Below are 27,978 nucleotides of genomic sequence, written 5' to 3'. Positions count from 1 at the left end.
AGCGACTCACAAGCTGCGAAGCTCACCGCCATGAGGAAGCAATCCCAGCTTCAGGAACTCCAACGGCAGATAGCCGAAGATGAGTTATACGACACACAACTTAAAGAGCAGGATGACCGAGCCAGAGCAGCACGTATGCAGCTTGAGGAAGTTGAACGTCAAGCGCTAAGAGAGCGAGAGACAATTACGACGCGTCTTTCTAGACGAAGAAGACTGCGTCAAGCCGAACTGGAACTACGAGATGCCGAGGCTGTTAAATCATTTCTGCAAGAGGATGCAGATCCAGCTATCCATGACATCAGTGAGATTCCATGCTCCCAGCCAACTGCTGATCCAACCCTGTCGCTGAGCAATACATCTTTGAACACCCCAGATGTAGCCGAGACTGACCAGACTGTACTGACCACTTCACAAGTCCCTGTGAATGGTTCACCTCCCAGTGCACCCACCTGCTCTATTACTGGACAGCAACCAGTTACTCCAGTGAGCACCCTGCAGGAAACAGGATGCGACTCCCTGAAACCAGTGTTCCCAACCAGTAACACGCTCCAACAGTCGAATCATACTCCTGTCTGCAACCCTGGTGCACCACCGTCATCAGTCATCACGCCAATATCTCCTCCCACTTTGGGAACTGTTCCAGAAATTGCATCAGTGAACACCAACCTCATGGATCTCCTCATGGCATCATCCCTCGGTGTACCGAAACCAACCCTGCCGGGAGAAAGACTTTGCGCTGCTGAAGATTGCTCTCCAGAACCTGGTTAATGTTCACCCGCATCTCAGCGAGCAATACAAGTACCAAGTGCTAATCGGCAGTTTGGACGGCAAGGCCCTGAAGCTTGCAAAATCCTACCTCCATAGCAGCCAGCCATACACCAAGGCATTGGCAGCACTGAGCGACAAATATGGCCAACCCCGTCAACTGGTGCAGACTGAAATAGCTGCAATTATGATGACACCGCCAATCAAGCACAACGATACCGAGTCCTTTGAAGACTTCTGTCTCGATGTATCCTCCTTGGTGGGCATGCTTGAATCCTTAGACGGCCAAGCCGAAGTGGAGCTTCGATGTGGCTCACATGTAGACAAGCTGCTGAGCAAACTCTCCCCGAGTCTCCGCACCAGTTTCATAGAGCACTGCATCAAGAAGGGTATACTCAAGCCGAACTCAGGTGAAACGTACACTCTTCCCCAGTTTGCCGCGTGGCTGAGGTTGAAGTCACAGTCGCAGATGCTCGCCAAACAAGCCGTTACCGGTCACATCCAAGATCAGAGTAGTTCCAGAGTAAACCGAGATCATCGACCGGTGAAGCAGAAGCCAACTCCGACATCTGCATTCCTGACAGGAGGCAAGCAGGAGAAATCTGTGAGCCCCAAATACACCAAGCCGAAGCCAAAGCCGTTCTGTCCGTTCTGTGATGGGAAAGATCACTTCTTGAATGGCTGTCAGACCTTCAAGGCACTTTCTACCGAGGAGCAAGTGAAGTGGATCCAAGAGAATAAACGCTGTTGGAAGTGTTGCCGCAAGCATGAACCCGATGCATGCACCTTGAAGAAACCATGCCACCAGTGTAAGGAAGTGCACCTTACAGTTCTGCATGAGGCTGCCCAGAAGGCTACAAGTGTTTTCATGGTGAAACCTACAAGCCAGTCCGTTTATGTGGACAAACCTAGCCGACCATGCAATACCATGCTGAAAGTGGTAAGAGTTACCCTCCACGGTCCAGACAGCAACATTGACTCTTATGCAGTACTTGATGATGGATCTGAGCGAACCATGTTACTTCAAGATGCAGCACAACAGCTTAAGCTCAGCGGAACACCAGAGACTATGCATCTACGAACAGTCAGAGAAGACCTTGTCATCTGTCAAGGTCAATCCGTGTCTCTGTCTGTGTCACCCCATGACAAGCCAGATGTGAAGTTCTCCCTGGATGGTGTCTTTGCTGCTGGTAACCTATGCCTGTCCGAATACACGTATCCAGTCAAGATACTGCAAGAGTGCTACCCACATCTTCGTGACTTGCCACTGCCTTTGGTTGATAGAGCTCGACCAGTCATCCTAATTGGGTCAGATCACGTTGACCTCATCGCCCCAAGACGACCTATCAGGTTTGGCCCTAGTGGGACACCGGTAGCCGCTCTCACAAGACTGGATTGGACTCTCCATGGACCAGCCAGCATTTTGAGGTAGAAAGCTGGTGAGCAACGGTGCTTCAAAGTTTCAGCCCAATCAGAGACAGCCGAGCTGATGAGGCACGTTGAGAAACTTTGGCAAGTTGATGTAGGGGTCCGTGTCTTTTGAGAGCCTCCGTAGTCTTCGTGTGAGACCGTGATTTCATCAGTTCTATTTATAGCGTGTAGCGACATGTCACCGCTATTCATCCACATGTAGTGCAAATAGTTCCTTTGAGGAAAAGTAATTATTTAAAACAGTTTGGACGCATCAATCCTGAATTCACTTATTTGTAAAATTCTATTAATGTGGGAGATTGTATCCTGTAACTGTTAAAGACACTTTTGTTGAGCTAATAGTGTCAGGAGAGGGGTTGTGAGGCGCATTAATCTACGTGTGTTTTGCCATCTTGGAAAGTGATGAGCAATACCGTCCTTTTCGGATCAGCTGCCAATGTGTGAGTACATTGAAGAATAGTTTGTGCCCCTAAACTCAGCTTTTGATGATAACATTTTTAGATCTATTGCATGATTTGTGTCTCATAGTCTCACATCACTATCCCTGATACTACTGGACAAATCTTAGGTTCATATTTTGATTGGAAAAAGAGTAATTTAAGGTTCATTTGTCCTCTCGATCTGTTGAAAACTTTCGTGAGTGAATCACCTGGTCGCACACTGTGACTGTTTCATGTCTGCAATTTACAGTGACTGTTGTATGTCTAATCCTAGCTTTGGTTTCCTGCTCCATAAAATATTGTGTGTGATAGGTTGGCGAGTCTGATGCCATAACACAACCCAGCTTGGCGTTCGGGGAATTTGAAGTTGGGGAAATTTATAAGGGATATTTAGGGAAATTAAGGAAATTAAGCAACAGTTGAACGTAACGGCATTTTGTACTGGAATTTAAGTTAATTGACAATTGTAGACCACGCAAATTCTATACCCTAGCTCCTGTAACACTGGTTTATTTCATATAACACTACTTGCCATTGTGGGAACTGATTGTCATTCATTTAATTCTGCCTTGTTTATATAAAATCAGACATCAATTAAAATAATTTGATATTCCAATCTGAGAAGGGAAACTTTTTGCTTCCGCTTCCAATTATGTTGTTTCTGATTTTGAATTATTGCCTCAGCGTCCTAAACTCATCATTTAGCGGACTTTCCTTCAAGTATCGTGGTGCACATAACACTGCCCCATGGTCTCCGCGATCAGTGCATTGATGTTGTGCCTTATGTGAACGAAAAGCACGTCGTTCGCTCCAAGCAAGATCAACGTGCGGTGCAACTTCTAGAAGACAAGACAGCCCGTGTGGTTGAGGGAGGAATTCAGCGTTATGTAACTCCCCTCTTGCGAACTGACAACGCCAAGTTCCATGCTCCAAAGGAGGCTGTACTTCCAACCCTGAGAAGAACAGAAAGGCGCCTTGCAACCCGACCATCGCTGGCAGAGAAACACAACGAGCTGATCCAGAAGCTAGTAGATGCTGGTTACGTCAGAATCCTGGCAGTGGAAGATGCTGCAAAGTCTGAAGAATCCTGGTACATTCCGCATCACACAGTCGAACACAACGGGAAATTTCGCCTTGTGTTTAATTGTTCCTTCCAGTATCAGAACCAGATACTCAATGAGCACCTACTTCCTGGTCCATCCCTCGGTGCATCGCTCCTTGGGGTACTGTTGCGTTTCCGCCAACATGCTGTAGCAGTGTCAGGGGACATTAAGGCAATGTTCCACCAAGTAAGGCTGCAGCCCACCGAAAGATGTCTCTTCCGCTTCCTGTGGAGAAACATGAAGACCGACACCGAACCCAAGATCTATGAGTGGCAGGTACTACCCTTCGGAGCAACATGCAGCCCCTGTTGCGCCACTTATGCGCTACGTAAGCATGCCTTTGATCATCGAGAGAAGTCTGCTGAAGTTGCTGATGCAGTGGATAGATCCTTCTACGTCGATAACTGCCTAGTCAGTGTACCACAGGAAGACGAAGCCAAGGCTCTCGTCCACAACATGCGTGACTTGCTTGCCAAGGGTGGTTTTGAGATTCGTCAATGGGCCAGTAATGTACCCAACGTTGTAGCCGATCTCCCTCCTGAAGCACGTTCAGATGGCTGTGATCTCTGGCTTACGTTTGGAGAGACAGACTTGGCCGAACCCATGCTCGGACTCCAGTGGGACTGTAGCACAGGTGATCTGCAATACCGGCACCGGGTAGTCAACTATGATTGCCTGAACATGAGAAACATGTACAAAACCTTAGCCAGCCAGTATGATCCAAATGGGTACCTCACACCATTCACTGCCAGAGCCAGAGTTATCGTACAGGACTTATGGAAGACCAAACGTGACTGGGACGATGCCCTGGAGCCCGGAGAGATTATGGACCGATGGCGAGCCTGGGAACATGAGCTACCAAACCTGTCTGTCATCAAACTAACTAGATGTTACACGCCCCCTGATGTCAACCCAGAAACAGCCAGTCGCCAGCTTCACATCTTCTGTGACGCGTCTGAGAGGATCTACGGTGCAGTTGCCTACCTCCGGACGGAAGATGAGAAGCATACCATACACACCAGCTTTGTAATGGCCAGGTCCCGAGTTGCGCCAAAGAAACAGCTGTCCATGCCCCGCCTCGAGCTCTCGGCCGCTTTGGCAGGGGCTCAATTGTCCAGTCTCCTTCAGCAAGAGTTGACTCTACCCCTAGAAGATATTGTTCTCTGGAGTGATTCTACGACAGTCCTGACATGGCTGAAGTCGGAGTCCTGTAGGTATAAAGTCTTTGTGGGGACCCGAGTGGCCCAGATCCAGACCCTGACTAACGTGGACCAATGGCGCTACGTTGACACGAAAAATAATGCAGCTGATGATCTGACGAGAGGGAAAAGTCTGCTGTCACTCAGTCAACCCTGCAGATGGCGAGACGGGCCACCATTCCTATCCGCAAGCCCTGATCTTTGGCCAGCCTTCCCATATGCACGTGCCCTAGCTGAGGATTCCTCGGAGCTGAAGAAATCCTCCTTCTGCGGTATAGTGACCGTGGAACTGGCTGACATCCCAGACCTGGAGAACTACAAATCTATGGATGAGCTCATCGAGGCATCTAAGCAGCTCTGTGACGGGGCGGCGAAGGATGATGGTCCTGTTGAACTAACAGCTGATCAGCGAGCAGAAATTGAGCTTCACCTATTCCAACGAGCCCAGAAATCCAGTTTTCCCGAAGAGTGGGGTGCCCTCAAGGATGGTAAGGAGCTCCCTCGAGGAAGAAGACTGCTGCAGCTCTCGCCAGAGTGGGATGGAGATGACCAAGTCATCAGAGTTGGGGGCCGGCTGCGTCATGCTGAAGGAATCCCGCTATTCACCAAGCATCCAATTGTGCTCGACCCTGCACATCCTGTAACTAAGCTCCTTATCCAGGACTTTGACCAGAGACTCATGCACTATGGTCCAGAACGTGTCCATGCCGAAATCAGAAGAAGATTCTGGATTCTTCGTGGTCGACAGGCTGTCCGCAAACATCAGCGTCAATGTTTTGACTGCCAGAGGTGGAGAGCCACTCCAAGTGTCCCTAAGATGGGGGATCTTCCTTCTGCCCGCCTCCGAATCCAGCAGCCACCATTCTACTCCACAGGCGTTGACTGCTTTGGGCCGATGACTGTCAAGATAGGCAGGCGAACAGAGAAGCGTTGGGGCATCATTTTCAAATGCATGACAACGAGAGCAGTGCATTTAGACCTACTTGAGAGTCTTGACACCGATGCCTTTCTGATGGCTTTCCGAAGATTCGCCTCCCGAAGGGGGAAGCCGTATGAGCTGCTGTCGGACTGCGGAACCAACTTCAAAGGGGGTGCTTCTGAGCTGAAGGAAGCCTTCTCAGCGATGGATCCAGCCCTACAGCAAGAGCTTGCCAAACACCAAGTAAGATTTCGTTTCAACCCTCCAAATGCCCCACATTTCGGAGGATTGTGGGAGAGAGAGATCAAGTCAGCCAAGTATGGCCTGCGAGTTGTCCTCAATGATCAGACGGTACCAGAGCAAGTCCTTCGCACCGTACTCATCGAGGTCGAAGGAATTCTCAACTCGAAGCCTCTTGGCTACACATCCTCAGACATTGCCGACATTGACCCTGTCACACCGAATGTCCTTCTGATGGGGCGCTACGACCCAGCTTTACCTCAAGTTGTCTATCCAGCCAAAGACCTGTTGGGAAGACGTCAGTGGAAGCATAGCCAAGTTCTTGCAGACCACTTCTGGACCAGATTCTCCAAGTTCTACCTACCTTCACTTCAGAGTCGTCAGAAGTGGCAAAGAGATGTGGTGGGTTTGTGCAAGAACGACGTCGTCATGATCATTGACCCGAATCTCACTCGGGCGCAGTGGCCTATCAGCAGAGTTATTGAAACCTTCCCTGGACCGGATGGTCGTGTCCGGAGTGCCGACGTGAGAGTCAGAAACAAGGTCTACACACGTCCTGTAGCTCGGCTGATTCAACTCCCTGAGATGAGCAACAACGATGAACTCAAGGACGCTCCGACCTCATAGGTTGATGAACAGTTGGATGGTTTCACAACATGCTTTCTTTTGTATTTATAAATTTGTTTCCCAAATTTAGGGGCGGCTGTGTCAGAAAGTAGTAGTTGTATTGTTGTGCTGACTAGCGCCCTCTTGTGGTTTACATATTCATTTGGCTTACTGCTGGATAGCATGTAGGGCGCCCTCAATAAAATCCTTATTTTACAATCACATTTATGTCCGTAACTTCTGTTCCAGCGTTTGATCCAAACTTGACCTGTTTTCCCATTTATAACAAACCAGGTTGCCTAAAATCCCATTCCTAGTTATCCCATAATCATCCAAGATAATTCCTGTGCGTGATTTTGAATAGTAAGTACATTTTTGATGCCTTTATGGGGACCTTTCTGGGGTGATTTGTAACTGTTTTGATAATCATTGTAAGTACATGTGTATAGTGATAAATACATGTACATGTTTACAGTGTTATAGGGTCTGTCTTACCCACTTAGTAATGTTAAAGTGCTATTAGTCTTAATTAAGGCTATAATTAGTTCCATAGCGATTAAGTGTTGAAGCTATTTACACCCAATACCCATTTGTTTAATATTATCCATGTGATTATTGTAACTCTAAAGACATGTAGGCCCATGTTCATGTACATGTAGATCACATGACCCCCTTTATTCATTATTATATGTAATTAGGACACAGGACGCACATGTATGGATGCGCTAGGGATTTCCATTTATTTCCTTCCTTATTTTGTTCTTTATTTAGAACCACGGGAAAATCTCACCGGGATAACTTTCAACCTCACGTTTTTTTCAGAGGTCAACATCAAAGGTATTTCAACTGCGAGTCAGTTGATCATCTGTTCTAAATTGGCAGAATTGGCAGCTATTTTAAGTACTAAACTATAATTAATATTATAGTACACTATATTACAGTCCAATAATTGACTCAATATTTGAGTGGTGTGAGTTTTGGTTGAACTCTCGAACGTTATACATCCCCCGTCCGACTATACATGTATAGTGCAATCTGCAAGTTGCGATGTACCTTTGGTTGGGATGTTGGCCTGGATTAAGCCCGGAAAGAGAATGTATTTTTTAAAAGAGGAACATTATACAAGTTTGGTTAAACAACCATAGAAGGTACCATCAATTAATACTCAGAAATTACCCAATGCATATCCAATGCAATTTTAAAATACCGAGGACAAAAACATTAATTGAAAATATTTCAAAAGTTTCAAATGAGATTACAAAATTTAAATTCATTCAAAATAAAGCAACAAATGCCATACAAAAAAAAATCAGATTGGAAGGAAATTAAGGTTCCTAGTTTTTGTCAGTATGGTTGAGCGGAACTTAACCATCCTTTGTCAGTGCTCTGTGCTTGTTGTAATCCCCATTTTATGAGCTGAGCGGCATATACACCAGCCTTGTTAATTGATACTCCACAATTAATTTTCAGAGACTTCACGTATTATGTTAAAATCTACCAGTATTTCATTCTAAGAATAAATAATATAGTTTAAAAAAGGGCAAACATGGCTCCCTTTTAAAAATGATAAACATCCCTGATCCACGATTTCGATATCCATTCTAACGCGAGGTCATTTCGGAAAGGATCAAAATTAACATATTTCTTCATGGACTTCTCTCCTTGAATTTCTTCTAGGATGGGGGGGGGGAGGAGGATGGCCGCCACTTTTTATGTTGGGTTGCTGTCCATAACAGCATGCAACGTACGTAATCGCGTATAGTAGACCCACTTTCGCAGCCGCGGTTCCGGTAGATTTTATAGCTAAGATATTACATTATCAGCTATTGGCCGATTCTTTCCTTTTTTTTTATTTGTGCGCCTTCGTCAAAGAGGGAGGCAAACCCAGTGAGCTCTTCCCCGGCTGTGCCACTGGTCACACAAGAATATAACAGTGATACAGGCCGCTCTCTTTTAAAAGCTGCCGGCAGAGGGCGTTATCAAAATCCCGTTTTGAGCAAAACTTCACTAAAAAGCATTCATTATTGCGTGAATTTCGGAGGCACGGACGTCATATTAAAAACAAAGATGGACTGTAGGGCAACATCCGAATCAGCTGCCTAGAGCTAGGTCTAGGTCGGCTTCCATTGAAAATACGCGGGGACGCGCTGACAATGACGTAGCCGTAGCTCTGGAAGCCCGTTTTGGACACGGCCTAGGCAAAGTACGGCCAAAGTAAGGCGGCCATCTTACTGTGCCGCTCCTCCCGCGAAATGGAAAGGCTAATTATTACTGACTGGAGTTTTAACGACTAATTATCGAGTTGACAATGCAGCTTCGGAATCAGCAGACTATAATCTATCTCCTCGTGCTCAGCAGTACCAAATCTCACTTTTTGTCAAGTAGGCTAGTTCAGTGGAAGGGTGCCGTGAAGAGTGCACTGCCCTCATTACGATGGGAACCACATGGGTGGGTGGTCAGGGCGACTACGCACGACGGTAAGACGCGACGTACACGGTGTGTCGTCAAAGGTACGTAATTAATTGTCAACCCTATATGATTGAAACCAAGTCTACTCCTGATTTAGGTACTGCAAGGATGCCTGAGATGATAAAAAACTGCGACGAGGTGTACGACGTTGGGCGGTTTAGTATTGATTAATTTGGGGTTCACGGGACACTCAAAATTCGGCCCTATTTTTTTTTTTTTTACATGTATGGCGGTTATTTCCTCTTTGAAAAGCCGTCACGAGGTGATGAGTCACTTTGACATTCTTTTCTTTTCAAGTTTGTATTGACATCAGCTGAAAACTGAAAGTGAACAAGACCATTTGCACGGTGCCCCCTCACTGACGGCAGATTCTGATTACTTTTTTTTATTTCAGTGTCAATGAAAGTACAAACTGTCTCCTTGTTCGTATCACAGAGAAGCAAAGACTTGTCTCAGATGCGACGTCACATGCAAGGGGTTGTATAAGATCAAAAGACCTTTCTGCTGTCACCTTGTGATAGATAATGGAGTGACTTATAGCATTCCACATTTTGTCGTTTATAATTGGGTTCGTCACAGGACTATACACAGGAGGAACAGACAATTCCCCGAAATGACACTGGCAGGCAGGTCACAGTGTTCCGCTCCCCACCCCCATATTGATAAAGAGCCCCCTCTGTTGTTGAAAGTTCACTAATTATGAATGAAGTTGTGCCATCTGGTGGCGCTATTCATAAACAAGCCGCCCATACTATAGTACGGTACCGCTGTGCGCGGCTGGTGACGTCTAATTTTTTTGAGCTTTCATTTGACGGATTTTGTTAACTACATTTCCATCAGTCAAGGAGGTTTGAAGACCATCTCGAGACCTATTTTTGCTGGTTCCGACTCCCCCCCCCCCCCCCTCCCCCGATAATCAAAGAAACCGAACGAGACTGGTATAATAAGAACGGATTTGTTACCTCGGGTTTGTCACTGATTGTACCATGTTTTGATAGCGTCTCTAGTGCGGTCTTTATCCAAAAACTGACAAATTAGAAATATTAAAACTAAATAAATTAATATATACATTCTGTAAACGGAAGCAGAACGTATGGTTTCGTCCGTGCAGAACAAACAAAAATGCAATAGAAAAAAATATAGCAAAAGTAAAAGCCTTTGCAAGAAAGAATGTTTTTCAAGTTAACTTAACATCGATCAAATTAAAAGTGTAAATGCTTAGTTTGAAACTAAAAAAAAAACATTATTTGTCTGATTATCTGGTCTCGGTCCTCGGAGGTGAAGGTATTGGTCTTGGAAGTAGAATAGGTCCTCTTTGCCTTGGTCTCGGAGTTGGAGCATGTGGAGGTCTCGACCAAATCTGAACTGTCGGGAATACGGGAATACCGCGGTACCATCATTGTAAATAGCGCCCTCTTTTGCTGATAATCAATAGGCCCATCGCCAATTTCGCTCGTACCCCCCGCCCTGCAAACAGGACGCTGGGATACTCTGATGAATTCACGCTCTGATTGGTTGGATTTTGCGTGACCTGTGACCTGCGCGTCATCACGGTCATGACTCTGCAAGGTTTGAAACGGCCGTTAAGACTGATTCATTACTCTTTTATTCCAGTTTAGAGATGTTTTATTTTTGTTGAAAAGCGTAATAATGGAGGACATTCCCGTCACTCGCTCAGGCTCGTTTCGAATCACGAACGGTCGGTTTGCATTATGCGATGCTCAAAATGTTGTCCACATGGTCCGCAATGAAACAGAAATCACATCCGGTATGGAATGCACGCATTTCTATTGGAAGTTTTCGGATAGTATTTGCGCACATTGTCTAACTGCGGTTTTGAACAGCTACAGCCAGATGCTTTATACATAGGTCAAAGGCCACTTCCTTCGCAAGATTCTGTGAAGCTCATCAGAGTATCCCAGCGCCCTGTTTGCAGGGCGGGGGATACGAGCTAAATCGCCAATCAGCTTGTGGTGGCGCCATTCACAAAAACCGGCAGACATGGACAAGTTCGCGCAAGAACTATTGTTTACCAATCGTTTGACCATAGTTCGACTAAACTTAGCCCGAACTCTGTCTAGTCGACGATGGTTGACTATGCTAGTCGACTATTTAAAACCAGCCTATCGCGGCTGGTCGCGCAACGATGTATAGCTGGTTTGATATCAATAGCAATTTCCATAGTGCATAGATATCCGCGATATACCAAAATGTTTATAGGGCGCCCTCAATAACGAATGGGAAACTTGAGCGATTGGCTTTACATAATGGAATAAATCTTCAAACCGTGGTGGTTTTTCTCACCCAAATAAAAGCTGGTGTGAAGTTTGAAATACTCATATCACCTTCAATCTCAATTCCTTGTGCTTTCTTACACTTGTTATTATATTTTCCCCTAATTTAGGTCATTGTTCATTTTGGTTAGGTAAACTGAAAAGTGCTCATATTAAAAGTCAGGCTTCACTCTCAACTAAAACTTGGTGACAATAATCTGTGGGTAGGGGGACTTCAGATAACCTCAGACATTTGAGGTCAGTGGTCACCTAAGGGTCAAAATGAGGTCATTGTTGATTTTGGTTAGGTACACTTACAAGCGTGCTTACTCACAAAATCAGTAAAAAGAACGGACCGAAGGGTTTCTTTAAAAGTCAGTTCACGAAGCGTCGGCTACGGAATCCAGTTACAAGACCAAAAAGATTGTGCATACTTTTTCTCTGTTTTCAACAAATGTAAAGTGCCCACTGAGCTCAAACTTCAACATGCTAGTTGTTATGTACCCTTCTTTAAGATGTTGAGTAATTTTGTCGCTTCGAAGGGAACAAATGCACAAAAGGCAAACAATCCAATGCGTAGGCCTATACCTTTCGGAAGGCATACAGTGTGATGACAACCCACGCTTGCACATGCACACATAACACTGTTTTTAGGACATAATTATTCCATCTCTCATTCGATGAATGTCTCATTGCCAACGAATAATTGTAAAAAAAAAAAAAAAAAATGAAAAGAAAAAAAACTGAACGAATGATTATTTGCAACTTTGAATGATTTCAGTGTTTTAAATGCGCTAACAGTTCATGACACATATTTAAAATGCAATACATCTGTTTGACGTGGCCCAATTTTTCGCGTCAGATGTTTTATGGAAAAGCACCGCAATTAACTAATAACATAAAATCGGCAATTGATTGGGAATATGTAGGGTTTCTCTTCAAGTGTTTCGATCCGAAAGCACTGCCAACATAGTGATCCTACTGCTAAGGCTTACTGGTATGTTGATGCACTGTAAGTACAAAAAAATGGCCTCATCCAAAGTAAAATCATTTTATAGAAATTCATCATTAGGAAATAAAGTGATTGCTTTCTTTTTATACAAACAAGAATTGCATCAATCCGTGTGAAGTGTGAAGAAATGAGGTGATTTTGCTTATCAGTTTAATATTGACTTTAAAAACCACAAATAGTCTGGACGGTAGACCTAATCCAAATCAACATTACATTAGACCATGCAATATGCTCACTCCCAAGTCAATTTCGTCAAACAAGCCCAATCAATAGTAAGCCTACCCGCATTTTTGTCCAGTTCTTTTGCAATTTTTGTGTTATTACCAGCAATTTCCCGGACGCTTCACAAAGTGTATACTGTTTCACAAAGTCGTTTCATAATCCACGCTTCAACGGCTAGGGATTATTGTTTGTGCCTGTAATTGCCCATTTTTGCCGGTATGATACTATGGAAAACTTGGCGTTATGCGAACATTTCGCCTCAATTTTGCCATAGCTCTTATAAAAAACATAAGCGTCATAAATGTTTATTTCTCCCGTCTGTATTGGCCAGACACGGTAGGAGCCTTCGTGACTACAAAACATATTTCCGTGATATATCATCTATATACAACTTGCTGTTTCAGAAATATTAAATCCATACTTTTGATGTTTTTTTTCCTCCAGATGTTAAGTGTAGTAACTTGTCCTTTTTGTGTGTGTTTTTTAACCCTCTCTCTCATACTTTATCAATCTATTCAATTCCGTTGTTTTGTTGCGTTATAATTTATCAGTTTTATGCGTTGTTATTTTAGTCAATTTGCCTAAGCTTCATGATCTTATCAAGTCGAGTGGTAGTAGTGTTGTAAATTTACATTTGTTAGATTATGTCCTTAGATTATGTCCTTAGATTATCATTACCTGTAAATCACATTAGTATTACACATTAATGTGATTTACAGGTATTTGCAATTCATGTGTAGATTGGCCTTTGGGGCACCACGAGTTTTAAAAAATAATAATAATAATAATCCTAATATTGAAAATCATCACAACGTTTATCACCGGGAAGTTGTTATTATTTTTGTTTTCTATTGTAAGAAACGGCAAGGACATCTTCACTATCTTTGGATATTTCAGAAATGTCATTAAGTGCCGCGGTGAGTACATTATCCTAAAAATGTCATCCACGTATTAAAGTCAGTAAATGAATAATTCCTTTTGGAGATCAGATGTTGTTTTTTTTTTCGAGGTCGGCTGAAGTAGTGGGGGGCTTCTTACGGGAAAATGTTTGAAACATTCCCGCTAGCTACGATTCGTCTTCGTTCGTGTGTTCCTCAGCATAGCCTCAAACACAGATCGTTTTGCAAAATCTAAACAAAGCCAGCTATGATTAGGCTTAATCATGACATTTATCGCTATTGGGCAACCAACTGAAAAGAATAGGAAGCAAGACGAGGCAAGTCTAGTTAAAGCTGGTCCAGGAGCACACACAATAGATTCAGAATGGCTCCTCAGCGGAAGTCTCATCATGCATGTGGTTCATATACCGTGGGCCAGAGTTAGCACATCATTGGCGTTACGGGCTAATCTTTGTGCAATTTTTGAGACTTCTGCAAGTCGAACGTGACATTCAGTGGGGGAGTCAGTCAGTCAGTCAGTCAGTCAGTCAGGGACAGAGAGGTAGGCCTACAGAGACGACCGTAAACTGTACAAACACATACAGTCGTGTTCACACCGTCGATCGTTGACGTCCAATTGTCCCTCTTTTGTTTGTACCTTAATTTTTTAGGGAGACTCCCATAGGTTTTGTACACGACCCCAATCGCTGACGTATGCTGGGAATCGTGGACGACATTGTTGTCTTTTGTTCTCTAGTATTTTTCGTCCACGGTTTGAAAAGATAAACACGCCCATAGTTATATAGATCATAGAGATATGCCATGTTTATATTGAAATTACATGAATAATTTTAATGTAAAACAATAGATATATGGAATATGCACTCTAGTTGTTGAGGTGTCCATATCAGAGTGAGGCGCAGAAAAAAAGTAAAGAAGATGAAACCGGAAGTTAAATAGCCGGTTTTGACCAGAAAACAGTCAAACTCGTACGCAGCTCTGACTACAACCGTTTGGGTTCAGCTGGTGCGCGTGCATGTTCGACTGCACGTTATCTTGTCAATTTTAACCAGAGGGTAATCAGAGTGTATAATTAAGCTGGCCCCTTTTGGAACACCAAAACCTTTCAAAATAGCATGAAGGACATGAAACATTTCATTTTGTTCCCGTCAATTTTTACTAAGGCTGACGAGTATACGCGAGCAAGGTCAACAAACAAATTTGTTTTTAACAATAAACGAGCCTGAAATGCAGGGTGGTGCAAAAAGAAGGGAAGCTACTTTTCACAGCAATTTACTCCTACTTGTTGAGCCTATTTCAAAATTTGAATTTAATGGTATTAAAATATTGATCTTAAAACACAAATGACGAAAAAATGATTGCAAATGCATATGTTGTCTCTGAGATATCGTTGTTTGATTATTGCATGTGTCAAACCTGTTTGTCCACGGACGGCTTTATTCCATCTGCTTGACTGAGCTCCGGAGCTTGATTTGAAGACAAAGACACTACACTGGACTTACACGTGGACAACACTGATTTTTGGTGACTTGTATTCAAATTAGCATACTAACACTTTTCTTGTGATTTTTTTAAACATTTTTTCACCACGTATGGTTGAAGAGCTATACTTCACTACATTATATTAAACAAAAACCAGTTCGAATAATTTAAGTAAGAAGTTTAAAATTCCTATCAAAAGTGGGTTTCCTTCTTTTTGCACCACCCTGTATGTATGTCAGAGGCCTATACCCTGCATTTTTCTCACCACAGAGCTACAGGATGAGTCAAAAAAAGCGGAACCCAAACCCCAAAATTATATTTGATATTTAAAGAAATATGTAACACCAAAACTAATAATGACTGGAAAGCCAATTTTATAAGCTAATTTTAGATGAAAAAATTACTGAAATTGGTCAATCCGTTCAAATAATATCACCATTTAAACGCAATGACCCTAAAACCTGTTTCGTCAAAAAAAAAAACAATTATATCGTGTATTCTTACTGTTTGGAACACCAAAGAAAATGACACAGAATACTTGGTTCAACAACTGTCAACAGCTGTAGTACACAATATCTTTATTAACAACCCTGGTTAGACAAACAATGTGATTTACAAAATCCACTTTTTTGAAAAGATGGGCCTTCAATAGGACTTTTCGAATATTATCAACTTTTGAAATGAGGTTTTATCGCTGGTGATGTTTGAAGACGATTATTGTGATGACGATTCTTGAAATCGCATTTTTTGGACGAAAGAGGTTTAAGAGTCATTGTGTTTAAATGCATGGTGATATTCTTTGAACGGATTGAGCAATTTCAGATATTTTTTCATCTGAAAGAAGCTTATGAAATTGGCTTTCCAGTCATTATTATTTTTGGTGCTGCTGTTTTTTTTAAATATGAAATATAATGTTTGGGGTTTGAATTCCGCTTTTTTGACTCGCCCTGTAGGACCTACAGGTCTTCAACGGCATAATCGTCGACACTCGACAGTACAGGACGTGCAACACTCAGATATTTCTACGCAGTGGGCGGGTTGCGGAGATAGAAATGCATTCGGCTGGCAGCTGGTATTCTCAAACTCCGACACCGTGACAGCGATCTTTGCGGAAGAGTTGTCACGGCCAAGTTTCTTGCGATTTCCCCCCTCAGCCTTGGTGTGGGATTAAACTAAATATAGCAACCGTGACGAAGGTTTTGTATCACGCTTGCTGTAGATTCAGACGCATTATGTCATTGCATTGCTCGCTGGTGTCGTTATTACTTGGTGAAAGAGGATGCAATTGAGGTAACGTGTAATGAGAATAAAATTGTAGTCATTTTGAGTGTAATGTTTGCTTGTTTGACAGCGTGGGGAATCCATTATATTGCGTTCACTAATTGCAAGCATATATCCATGCATGGATAGTGGTGCACAAGGTATTTCATTTTTACATGCCGTTCGACCACCTCCGCTAAAATGCCGCAATAAACGAGAAAAAGAATCTCTGCCATTTAACGATTGTCCCCTCCTTTTGCTGGTTTACATGGACTTGTTTCGAAATACATATACCTTCATCATAATCGTGCTTAATAACTTGGGCGCCATTTGCACGTGTTCTTTATAAGCTTTGAAATAAAATGCTTTAGGAAAATCGAGTGTTGGCTGCAACTCTATTGGTAAGTTACGCAATATTAAACATACTATTTAAAAAAAATAAAAATATTTTTAACAAAATCCAGGCATTGATACCATGAAGAATATTTTAACAAACTCCAGGCATTGCTACCATGAAGAACCGCACATGCTTCCATTTTACAAATATCGTGACGGAACTGAAAATACCGAAGTCGAAATTAACCGAACTTAAACACCTCCTGGCATTTTGCTTTATCAAAAAAAGTGTTTTCGTTTTGCGCAAAAAATGAACCCGCCCTTCGAGAGCCCCATTACTGTGAATGATTCGAATTACTGTAAAGAAATAATTCAATAACTAAGAGTTGCTGCCTTTTTTTTCTTCTTTGATGTCTCATTCAAAAGTGAGTAACTTTTATTTCTATGGGAAAACAGCAATTGAAAAAAAAATGAAATCTGTTTTCGGGGTGAAATTCGAAAATAGCATCTTAGTTTTATCATGATGCAATCAGCTTAAGGTGTTCGCTTAAAACGGGAGCATTAATGTGTAACGTCCAGTGTGACAATGACATGGGACAAACTGATGATATGAAAGCGGGGAGAATTCAAGAAATTTGTTGATTTCCAGTGAATTGAGGGGTCAGTGGCGACACCATAACTTGTCCTTAATTTGTTGGCAACGAAATTACCACAAATATTTCCGCGACAGTGATTTTGTTACGATCAACTTTTTATCGCAATATGTTGTTTATTGTGCGACTGTTGAAATCAATTAAAGTTAGGCCCAACACCACTGGTGCGCGGGATTTGCTTCATTGTTTATACTTTTTTTCTTTACTTTACGATGTAGGCCTACTTCTCAGAGAAGTCATTTTCTCTATCAAACTGCAAAAGAATCATTTTGGTTCCGTTTATGATGTATGACCTAAATAGGTTTCCACAGTAATATCGGGATCTTTATTTGCTATTACATGTATTTTCGTTAAATGAAATAGATATCCAATGATGTTTTCTTTATATCACATTCCCCCACTGTAATTGTGGGCTCCTTATACGTACGTGCTTTATACATAAATCCCGCTGTGCATCCTTGGAAGGTTGAAATTCATTACACCTTATTAATTTGAGGGAACACAATTCATCGATGGACCTGGACCAGGGAGGGTCCACGAATTTAGGTTCGAATTAATTGCATAAAGTAGACAGTGGTAATGGCTCGGTAACAGTTTGAATGTTCATGGGGGATAGGAAAAGAATCGTCCTAATACGTGTGTATGTGTATTACAAAGTCACCCCCACCACCATCCCGGCCCCCACCCACGGACTCAGCACTGGTATTTCTGCTTATTCCATGACGCAACCAACTGAATTCCTGTTTATACCGAACTAAAATCCTGTTGTCAACAACCCGTGTCTTTTGATTAGTGAATGCCCGGGCTTAAAGCCTTGCCGTGGGTCATTGGGGAGGAATGCACAATGTGTGCGCAATCAACCCACAAAAAGCAGAAAACATACGCCGAGCTTAATATATTCAGCAACCAAAAACCCGCCTGCGAAACCACGCTTGAATCACGTATTCATCAGCTGCAGAAATGTGGAATTTCTTTCTTTGGTTTTGTTTTCACGCAATCAATAACACTGGGCCTAACACCCCCCAAAAATGTTGCCGAGTTATTTGCCACTGCAGTAAGTACAAAAATGTGACCCAGGGGGTAAGCGAGCGGACCAGACGTATTTAGAGTGCCTTCCGTTGTAGGGACGTTACCGGGTACGTCTGCCTCAAGTTCACCATCAATTAGGTTGAATGATTAGACATGGGGCAGGTGCATTGGCCTCTGCGTTCATTGACCTGACCACGAAATGCTCGTCGGCAGCACAGCACACATACCCTTACCGTATTATTGGGCGTTTAGCCGGCTGCGCTGTTTAGGTTAGGTAATGGTAATGATTGACCAGAATTTAAAACCGGACTCCCCCCACCGAGAGGGGCAGGCATAAAAAATGACCCGGCCGTGACCGGGCTTTTGAATCCATTGACCTACCTTACTGACCGGCGTCAAGGACTTTATCATCGTTTTTTTTCCGGACCGGTCAGTTCGCTGGTCACTTAAGTATTAAACATAAAGGCCTCATGTCATCCTTGGCCTGGCCGAACTGACCCCCGTGATAGCTAGCCGGCCGCAACATTCTTACGTGTCCATTGGACAACTGGTCATAACAATCCGGCCAAAGGGTCGCAATCCAACTGACCACAAACGTCACCCTGACCCGGCTGAACTAATTCAGATTGACGGGCCAGTTGGCAGGAATGCAGTAATCATGTCAGATTGTTCTTGGCATGTCCAGTTCAACCCGATAAAAATCACAAAAACCAACAATAGCAATTTATCATTAAGAGCATCAGATTGTGTGTGCGAGCTTACCAACAAATCCGGAATAAAAATGGTGGTAGCGAATCTTATGTAGAAAAACCGTATAACTATAAGTAATAGGGTTTCTTTCTTTTTTCTGTTTGCTTGAACCATATAGTGCCAAGGAACAACACAAAAAATGAACAAAGATAAAATATATTCAGAGCAAGGAAATTGAGACTTTAATATAAACAATGCCATTCAGTTTCTTGCTTTTGTTACTAGTATGGTACATTCATTTAGGCCTGGGTAAGGCATCTTTCTTTGCCGTGTGTTTATAACAGTTTACTATTTGAAAAGAGAGCTAAATGACGTGAGTAGTTTCCAATAAAAAAGGATTCACCGTTCACTTCATTTGAAAGGTTGCACGTTTCAAATACTCCTTTGTAAAAAAGTGTTTTGTTGTGGCGTAGCGAGCGAAAATAGTAGCGTTTGTAAATATAAACCACAGGTTTTTTTTGTAAAGCTTTAGCTGAAAATATTTCATTCAAGCAGGTGGAGAATCCGAGAAGCAATGTTACAGATATTGGGCAATAAATACACGCAAGCAGTCAGATTAAGTGGGGCAACCGGCTGTGAACTGAGATCTTTTCAGTGAATTCCGAGAATTACCGCAACGGAGGGGGGTTGGAGTGCGTACAGCCGACCGGTCACTGGCGGGGTAGAGTTACAAACAAATCCACCCATTGTTTGGTGTTATTACCACGAGCCCCGCACCATCAGCAATCGTAAATATCTGTGGCCTGCGTTGACCGGCGATTACGGTCAAGGTGAGACGAGGTTAATTGTAATGTAAGCTTATCACGATGGGCTGTTATATGCAATCTGGCCAGATTTTTTTGTGAGAAAAAGAACATCGTGTGTCTTGTCCCTGACCGCGACTATATAGGGTTACGCCAATAATGTGCTGGTTTGCATGTCCGCTCGTTAGTTGCTCGAAGGGTTTACATAGCCATTGCGACCGGGCGGGCATCTTTTGTGTGTATGTGTCCCAAGCCAGCTTGGCCTATCCTCGACCTCATGTGAGGTCAGCCACGTAACGCGTCACATGGTCTTATGAACAGCTGCTGATGGAGTGAATGGCTTTAACGTGCCTTGTCCTCGGGTGTGGATGCAATAATAGCGACGAAGGTGATCATTCCAGGTATAATTACGCGACAACAACTCGTTAAAAGGCGAGGTCCTGCCTCTCAAAGGTTTCAAAGAATGAGAACGCACGTAACTGATCATATAGCCTTTCATACGTAACTGATCATACGAACTGCAGACAAGTCCAATAATAACTCTTTGTTTTTGTTTTTTACACCATATCGGAAATCCAAAGGTCGCGGGTTCATTAAAAAAAAACCATCTTATTAGTGCAACAAGATTGCAGTGGTTTTGCCATTTCGTGTTTTGGAAGTGCTATCGGATTTGATACTATTATTGGCCAACAAAAACATCAGTTGATCAGTCAATCGATTTAATCAATCTTTCGGTCGATTATCCTACCATTATAATATCACTTGGAAAATACATAGTATAAGAAGTATATGTGAAGTGCGGGCAAACAGGTGTATTCGGAGAATTCCCTTCACACCTCATTTATTGGCTCAAGCAGTATGCGAAGATCTCTTTTCGCCACTGTCTTGTGAATTGCTACAAGGATTCCCCATTCCCCGGCCAAAAAAACTGTTTTTCTCTGACTTGACTCTCCACATACGCTCGAGGGTCTGTTGAAGTTAATCATTAAAATGAAAATCAACAATCGACATACAATAAGCTTAAAACACACTGGGTTTTTTTTTATGGCATAATATATTTACATTTTAATCATCTGAAACTGTTGCTCTGTTACAGATCTTTTATTTTTTATCTTAAATTATTTAATAAATTCCACCCTTCCTTGGTGCATGATATAGCTTCAAGCAAGACGAACCCCTTTTCTCTGTTCTACCTCAAGTTTTCATTTTCCAATTAAATCAGAACATTGAAGGTATAATACAAAGACAAAGGACGGTTCGTCGCCCACTTATTCGCAAATCGCACCTTTCGTAATCACAAAAAATAGCCCTGTGGGCTAATTCATTATTTCCTATCCTACATCAACAAAAATCAAACAAAACAGATAAATGACAAATCCAAGAATTATCTTTCAAGCTAATAAAGGTATAGTTTAGGTCTGTGTCCAGCAAAGAAAACACCATTAAGCCAGCAAATCAGAGAAACTTCTACCTGGTAAAAATCTCGTGATTTAAATAACTTCTTGAAAGACAGACTTTGTTCGATTGCAAAAGAAGAAAGCCATAAACATGATAAATGTCCCCCTTGCAATGTTCACAATAAATCAGAGTTTAAACGGACGAACACAATACATCGACGATGATTCCTACACCGTATCACAAGATAGTATCACATTCAATTCAAAGAAACGTTTAGAACTAAAACAAAATATTATAGCACCAAAACACAAACTGGAATGCTGTGAAATCATATTATAACATCAAGGTTTTATCGTGTGCAGCGGCAGCATTTATCATTTCGCGTATGTATAAAGAAGGCAAGATTGTTTTTCCCCTTTGAATTTGTAAAGCCGGTAGTCGGTATTTGTCATTGGTTGTGATTACATTAGGTTATGTAACTTCGCCCGGCCTTAACCCGCGCTGTACTGATCACGTTCTGTTTTGTCTGTGGTTCTAGTTAGGAGACCGTATGTATACATAACGGCAAACATCTCGATTACACATAGGCCTAAATAGCGACTATGGTCTAGGCCATTGGTGAAAAAAACATGGGAAAACAACAAAAATACTAGCAAGTTAGCTCCAAATAGACACAAATAACCTCCGACGTCTGTAAACCAAGTCCAAGTCCCTTTCATCTACAACTTTTTGAATCCAGCTTTAAAATGTTTTGTTGCGAAATAGAATCATTTGTATTGGGACTATATACTTAGTGCGTGATACTGATTGGCTTATATACTGCACTTAATGACCTGTTATTTAAGCCTCTAATATTTCATTTTTTTCAGACAGCTCTTGATTACAGCTGTTTTCCCTGAGAGATAAAAACATTCTTTACATATCCGACCGGTTCGACTTATCCCAACATTATCATCTATAGCACTATATGTACCACTGCACTGATCATTGTTTTAAAATACATGTATAATATGCAACGGAGCTTCAAGCTCGACAAAATGCTACGACACTGTGCATTTCACCTAATAAAAATACATGTACAGGAAACTGCCAAGTTTTGCAACTTCTGGAAGTTAGCAGTGCCTTCCTCATTAAACCATCTTTACGCATTTTATACAATAAAATATCAATTAAGTTGGCGGGATAGAGAACAATTATATAAACCACAAAAACGTGGACCAAAATGTATTGAATACATACTTGGCTTGAGTTGTATACTTGTAACAAGATACTGCAGATTCCAGTAGTATGTTCACTTACTGTCTGCACAGTAACCTCGAGCAAAAACTCCAACGGCAAAGTTTTGATGCCAGGTTCGCTCATGCTCGGCAACATTTTCGTGTCGGCAAGTTCGCGCCTTTTAGCGCACTGCAGCATTCTTATAGTCATCCTAAGTAATAGGACGCTATCGCCTTACACAACATTTCAGTTTATTTCGACTAGCTGAGAGGTGCAAACAATCAGCAGTTGTACACCATGTAATGAAGCCTCCCCATTTCGCTCTTGAGAATGGACACCTCTGCTCTCAGCTTCATGTTTTCCTGCTCCAGGAATACGGCACGGAGGGCGATCTCTTCCTCTTTTTCTCGCCGGGCATCGCGGGAGCGTTTGGCCGCGTCGTTGTTCTTTCGTCTGCGGTCCCAGTAGCAATTGTCTTTTTTCTCCTCGGGGACTGGTCGGACCTTCTTTCTGGTAGGCTCTGAAATAATGCTGATGTCCGCGCCCTTGTCTGTGGAGGAGGCGGCCGCTCGTCTCTTTCTTGATGCAAGCAATGCTGAGAGCCTCAGCGTCGAGAGCGATGGTGCTGTGCTATCAGCAGCTACTGGGTAGCTGCCGTACAGTGGGTAGGTTGCGGCACCGTAGCCTGCTGCGCCGTAACCCGCCGGTGTGAGCGCCGAGCTCGTCTCGCCCAGGTACGAGTACGGGGAGAGTGTTGAAGAGATCGGTAATGACGGGTAGGGGTAGAAAGTCTTGTAGGCAGCGGCAGCGGCCGATGACGAGGCCGGGAGGGCGCGGTGGCTCAGATCTATCGGTTTGGCCCCGATGGTGAAACCGCTCTTCGGTGCAACTTTTGAGGGGCGAGACGGAGCGATCATGTTGGCTACGTCGTGGGCGTGCTTCCGGACTGTAGCCACTGGTTTGCTGTCTGTGGTTGATTCTGCCTGATGGCACTCGTCGTCTTTGCTCACCATCTTGCTGGTAAAAGATTCCCGGTGGTCCTTGCAGATGGCTTTCTCTCCCATTCTATATCGGCTTGGTCCCGGTGCTGATGTGACCTAAAACACGGAAAAGTAACCCAAACAAAATCGTACGTGAGAGAGATAAAAGCCTCTGTCCCATGTAGCCTATGCACACGCGTTGATCACAATGTGAACACCTTTTTAAGCCTGTGAAATACAACCAACCCATGCATGACGATAGACCTATATATTTCTACATCAATACCTATCGCCGGATTCCTTTTGAAATTTTTTTTTCTTCGGAACTTATAATTTGTATGTAACGAATACGGCACATGCACTGATGCGATTTTTACATTGGTTTCATGCGCGCCTGGTTTTCATCGCAATATCATACCTGCACAAAAATGTTGTCAGACACACGAAAGGGAAACTAAAATACTCTTACACTCTGAACGGTATTTCAAGAGACAAACAAATGCTGCACGGAAATAATCGAACAACGGGCAATATTATTTGCGAACAAAACAAACATAGATAAAAAATGGTTGAACTTACTTTCAGCCCGATGCGTGCTGGGAGCTACAACAGTCTACAGACGCAAAGTACCCGCGTTTATTGCAACGTTCTTGATCACTGACTCGTCACTATATTGCCTGGAAAAGTCGCTAATTGTGCTCGTTGTCGGTCAACTCTTGTCTCGTGCTGACCCCAAACTACCTCGGCTTATATAGGCGGCTGTGATCCGTGCACTTGTGACCTTAGGTGTAGCGGTGACGTCGCACAATGCGTGACCTTAACGCTGTCAACTTGGCGCATTGAATGACAGCAGGGCCAGGACTGAACCCTAATAGCGCCGCCTTGGTGTTGTCTCTTACCTAATCACGCTAATCATGCCAGGCAAGGGCGAATTCTGGCTCTGTTTCTCGGGGTTTTGTCTCCAGAGTAGAGCGACGTTAATTATCCACGCTGTAAGAATTGGGGGCGAAATTACGCTGCGTAGGACAACAGTTACGTGTAAGCCGCCCCAGCCACTAGCTCTGCAGTACAGTCTACGGCCATCGAGGCTGTGAATAATTCCATTACAAATCATCCGGGGAAAACGTGTTAGGCCTAGTGGGGGAAAACGGACGGCTGTGGTTAATCATGGAAATATAATCAACAAGAGGACACTAACAATGGCTAGACATTACGTAACGGTGCACATCTTCGGATAATGTTTTGCAAGCTTTTTTTTGTCTATTCATTATAATAGTAATTTTGCTACATTATAAAAACAGGTCCCATTTGTTATTTCGTTATTGTTTATCATTATTATTCATTTTGACATTAACAACTAAAATGGTTGTGAAGCAAGACACGTGGACTGAGTATAGATACCCAAACATTAATGTGCGATTAATAGCCAACGAAATGGGAACGCAGTGTGCAAATATTGTCACAGATATTTGTCGCTGCTTCAGGTTTCGCACCGTCTGCTGTGATCGAAGTTTTGCCGGACCAACTTGGGGGAAATAAGTGCTCGCGATGTATTAATTAAAATTTGTCGGGTTATTGACTGAAGGGTTATTAATCACGTTTACCATCAGAAGGTAGCTGGTGTTAATGATAAGACCGTTTTAAACATCATCCAACTTGAGGCTCCCTGTCTGTAACGCGTACAGGCAGGGCCATCAGGCAGGGCCATTAGGGGCATGTTGACTCATTGCGGGTGTTATCAGAGGTGTGAAGTAGCTGATCCTTTCGATGGAACGGCTCTAGTGAGCCCGGATGCCCAGTGAGAATTGAGGGCGCTACACATGGGGGTGCAAAACGTAGGGGGCTGGGGACTCTTGACTCAAGAACCCCCCTGAGTTGGTCATTGAACCCACTGATCCCCATTCACTCCATTGACTCTCCTATAGACCCCTTGCATCTGACGTCACATCTGAGGGCAGGTTTTTGTTCTTCTGTGTGAAACGCACTAATAAACGTTTTATGTACTTTCATTAGGCCTATCACTGAGTTTAAGTAAGAAAAGCATCCCCCAGTGAGGGCGCACCTTGCAAGAGGTCTATATTATACCGTCCCTGCATTCTGTTGGAAGACCAAGAGGTACGAGACCAACTAACCGTATTGAGGAATTTCACGTGACGTCACAGGTCAGTGGTCACCCACACGCCCTCTATACTGAACTCCTGCGGTTGCAGACTAGTAAATAAACTGAGTGTAGGCCAACAGTGTTTTTACGTCGGTAAAGGGCTAAACCTAATATTGAATTTACATCACCCCGACGCAAATTCCATCTTATAGTTTAGGCCTAATTACGGTACCCGCTGCTACATCAGATTCGAACCAGCCAACCGATCCCGCAAGCTCGGTGGTCGAGTGGTCACAAGACGTCTGCTTTAGAAAGTAGGAGGTCGTGAGTTCGAGTCCCACCCGAGTGATTTGTTCTACCTTTCACTCGGGAGGTAAAGGCATATACAGTGTTTATACGTCGATGAAGGGCAAAACCTAATATTGAACTTACATCACCTCGACGCAAATTCCATCTTATGAATAGCTAAATAAACTACCATAGATGGTAGTGATGAATACGCCCACTTCCGAATTCAGGAAAAATACTCACAACTCTCCAAGGCAAGGTGTTTGAGACCCAAATCAAATTAAGTCTTAATTCATCATCTTTCATTTGTTCTGTTCATTTTGTACGGGGGGGGGGGTGTTAACCGATGACTTTTTGGAGAAAATTCCATTCGAAGATGATCAATGCAATTAATGATAATGCAATGTACACGTTCTTCCTCCATGATGTACTGTGCGATCAATCGATTGAGCGCCGCGCTAAATGTCCAAAATAGCAGATTTTTTTGCGAGTTTTTCACCGTTCACGTGATAAGCTCACGTGGATGCAAAACCTCCACTGCAAGCTAAGTCCAGTAACATTTGCCCACATGCTTCTTGCTCGATGGTCTCATTCGACGTTTAAGCCACGGTTAACATTGATAGTTTTATCTAATTGGCTTTTTTTCTCGATCGAAGGGAATTTATCAGACAGATGTATATTTTCAATTTGTTCGTTTGTTCACTTTTCCTTCACAGCTCCAAGTCTGAAACGTGCATGGTTCACAAAAGTTAGTTTAAATATATAATTATAAGATCACAAAGACAATATCTATAATAACAAATGTAAAGATATAAATAAGGACTAGAAGTAGTTTCTGTTTAAATACGTGGGGGAAAAAAAGGGTAAAATGAAAATGAAAACAAATTCAAACAAGAAAATATACTGTATATTTATAAGAAATGTGACTGCTAAAGTCATTGGATAGAATGATTACAAATACATATAGTTAAAGCTAACTGAAACAAGAGGAGTTCACGGCTACAAAAACCAATCGTGGATTGCATCAAATACACCCGCACAATTGGACTTAAATTGTTCATTGTGGCAACGGCAGCTATATAGTAGTGCCTATAAAAATGTGCCAAACCTAGAACAAAGTACGGTAGCTTGGCATGCAACTGCCAACAAGCTTCACAAATCTGAGAGAACGAAACCGAAGATTTACAGAATCACAAAAAAAAATGTTGTCTTTATAAGATGTTTGATATTTCATTCGGCAATAATACATAGGCCTATTGTATGCGATTTCAGATGAAAATAATAGTTGTAACATTTTTCATGTTTGGAATTCCGTTGATGTTGCTGTCTCAATGTCCCTGTCTGTATACCAACATCAATTTATCATATATTTTACTCATTGTCAAATTATATCAGTAGGGAGTATGTATATTTAAGATATCGTCTTCATAGTTGAATGTCAGTGATCATTTGGTAGGTCATGTGATTAATGAGCGAGGACCGGCCGATAAAGTGCACGGCTTAGGTGGGTGTATTAAAAATATATATCCATCTTTTATCTACAATTCTAATTCGTAATATGACACGTATGTTGTTTTAAGCAGTTCCTGTACTTTACGCAATATGCCGAATTACATTACACAGGGCTGCAGTTTTTGTGGCGAAAATGAAGCCGATGCACTTTCGTAATTTTTTTGCCAGAAAGTTAGCGCGAGATTAATATTAACAAAATGTGCAAACTACAGTGTTCTTAAGATCGGACATTATAAGAGAAAACACATGCACATATGAGAAAAAAGAGTAGAAGTAATCCCCTTATGTCGTAATTATCGAATAATAGGTGGCAGATCTACATGGGAGTTAGGGGGTTTAACCCTCTCCCCCCCCCCCTCCCCCGGCCGCAAAATAGGAAAATCGAGAAGAGAACACAACAAATACCTCTTAAACCCCCTGAGGCAGTTAACCCCCCTCCTTCATCCAAACCTGGATCCGCCCCCGAAGAGGAAATGTATAGCGAATGTACAACATTTGGTTTTGCTGTAATTTTCAGAAATGAATGGATTTGGAGGATAAACTGACTTGTTTCACGTATTGGGTTTGTAGATGTCATGGAAAAACCAAGAAAACCAATCATGTTCTTGAAGTCTGGTTTCCTGACCCTACTCAAGATGAAACGGAGCAAT

The 27,978-nt window shown here is 42.7% G+C and overlaps 2 protein-coding genes and 1 non-coding gene across 3 annotated transcripts; 2 read left to right on the top strand and 1 right to left on the bottom strand.

Annotated features, from left to right (window-relative positions):
- Positions 1-955: 955 nt before the first annotated feature.
- Positions 956-6,530, top strand: LOC119743278. The gene is made up of 3 exons (XM_038219680.1): positions 956-2,193; positions 3,358-6,384; positions 6,473-6,530. The coding sequence occupies exons 1-3, from the start codon at positions 956-958 to the stop codon at positions 6,528-6,530; spliced, it is 4,323 nt and encodes a 1,440-aa protein (XP_038075608.1).
- A 14,746-nt stretch (positions 6,531-21,276) lies between these two features.
- On the bottom strand, positions 21,277-24,447 carry LOC119743553 (thyrotroph embryonic factor-like). Its single transcript, XM_038219976.1, has 2 exons — positions 24,007-24,447; positions 21,277-23,544 (listed from the first exon to the last, which is right to left on the bottom strand). The coding sequence occupies exon 2, from the start codon at positions 23,509-23,511 to the stop codon at positions 22,729-22,731; it is 783 nt and encodes a 260-aa protein (XP_038075904.1). The 5' UTR covers positions 23,512-23,544; positions 24,007-24,447; the 3' UTR covers positions 21,277-22,728.
- A 1,354-nt stretch (positions 24,448-25,801) lies between these two features.
- Trnal-uag lies at positions 25,802-25,877 on the top strand. Its single transcript has one exon. It is a non-coding gene; the product is annotated as a tRNA-Leu (tRNA).
- The last annotated feature ends 2,101 nt before the right edge of the window (positions 25,878-27,978 follow it).

Source organism: Patiria miniata, unplaced genomic scaffold (genome assembly GCF_015706575.1).
Source record: "Patiria miniata isolate m_02_andy unplaced genomic scaffold, ASM1570657v1 HiC_scaffold_6, whole genome shotgun sequence".
NCBI classification, from domain to species: Eukaryota; Metazoa; Echinodermata; class Asteroidea; order Valvatida; family Asterinidae; genus Patiria; species Patiria miniata.
Note: the sequence above shows the minus strand (reverse complement) of the source record. Positions and strands in the feature narration are given on the sequence as shown.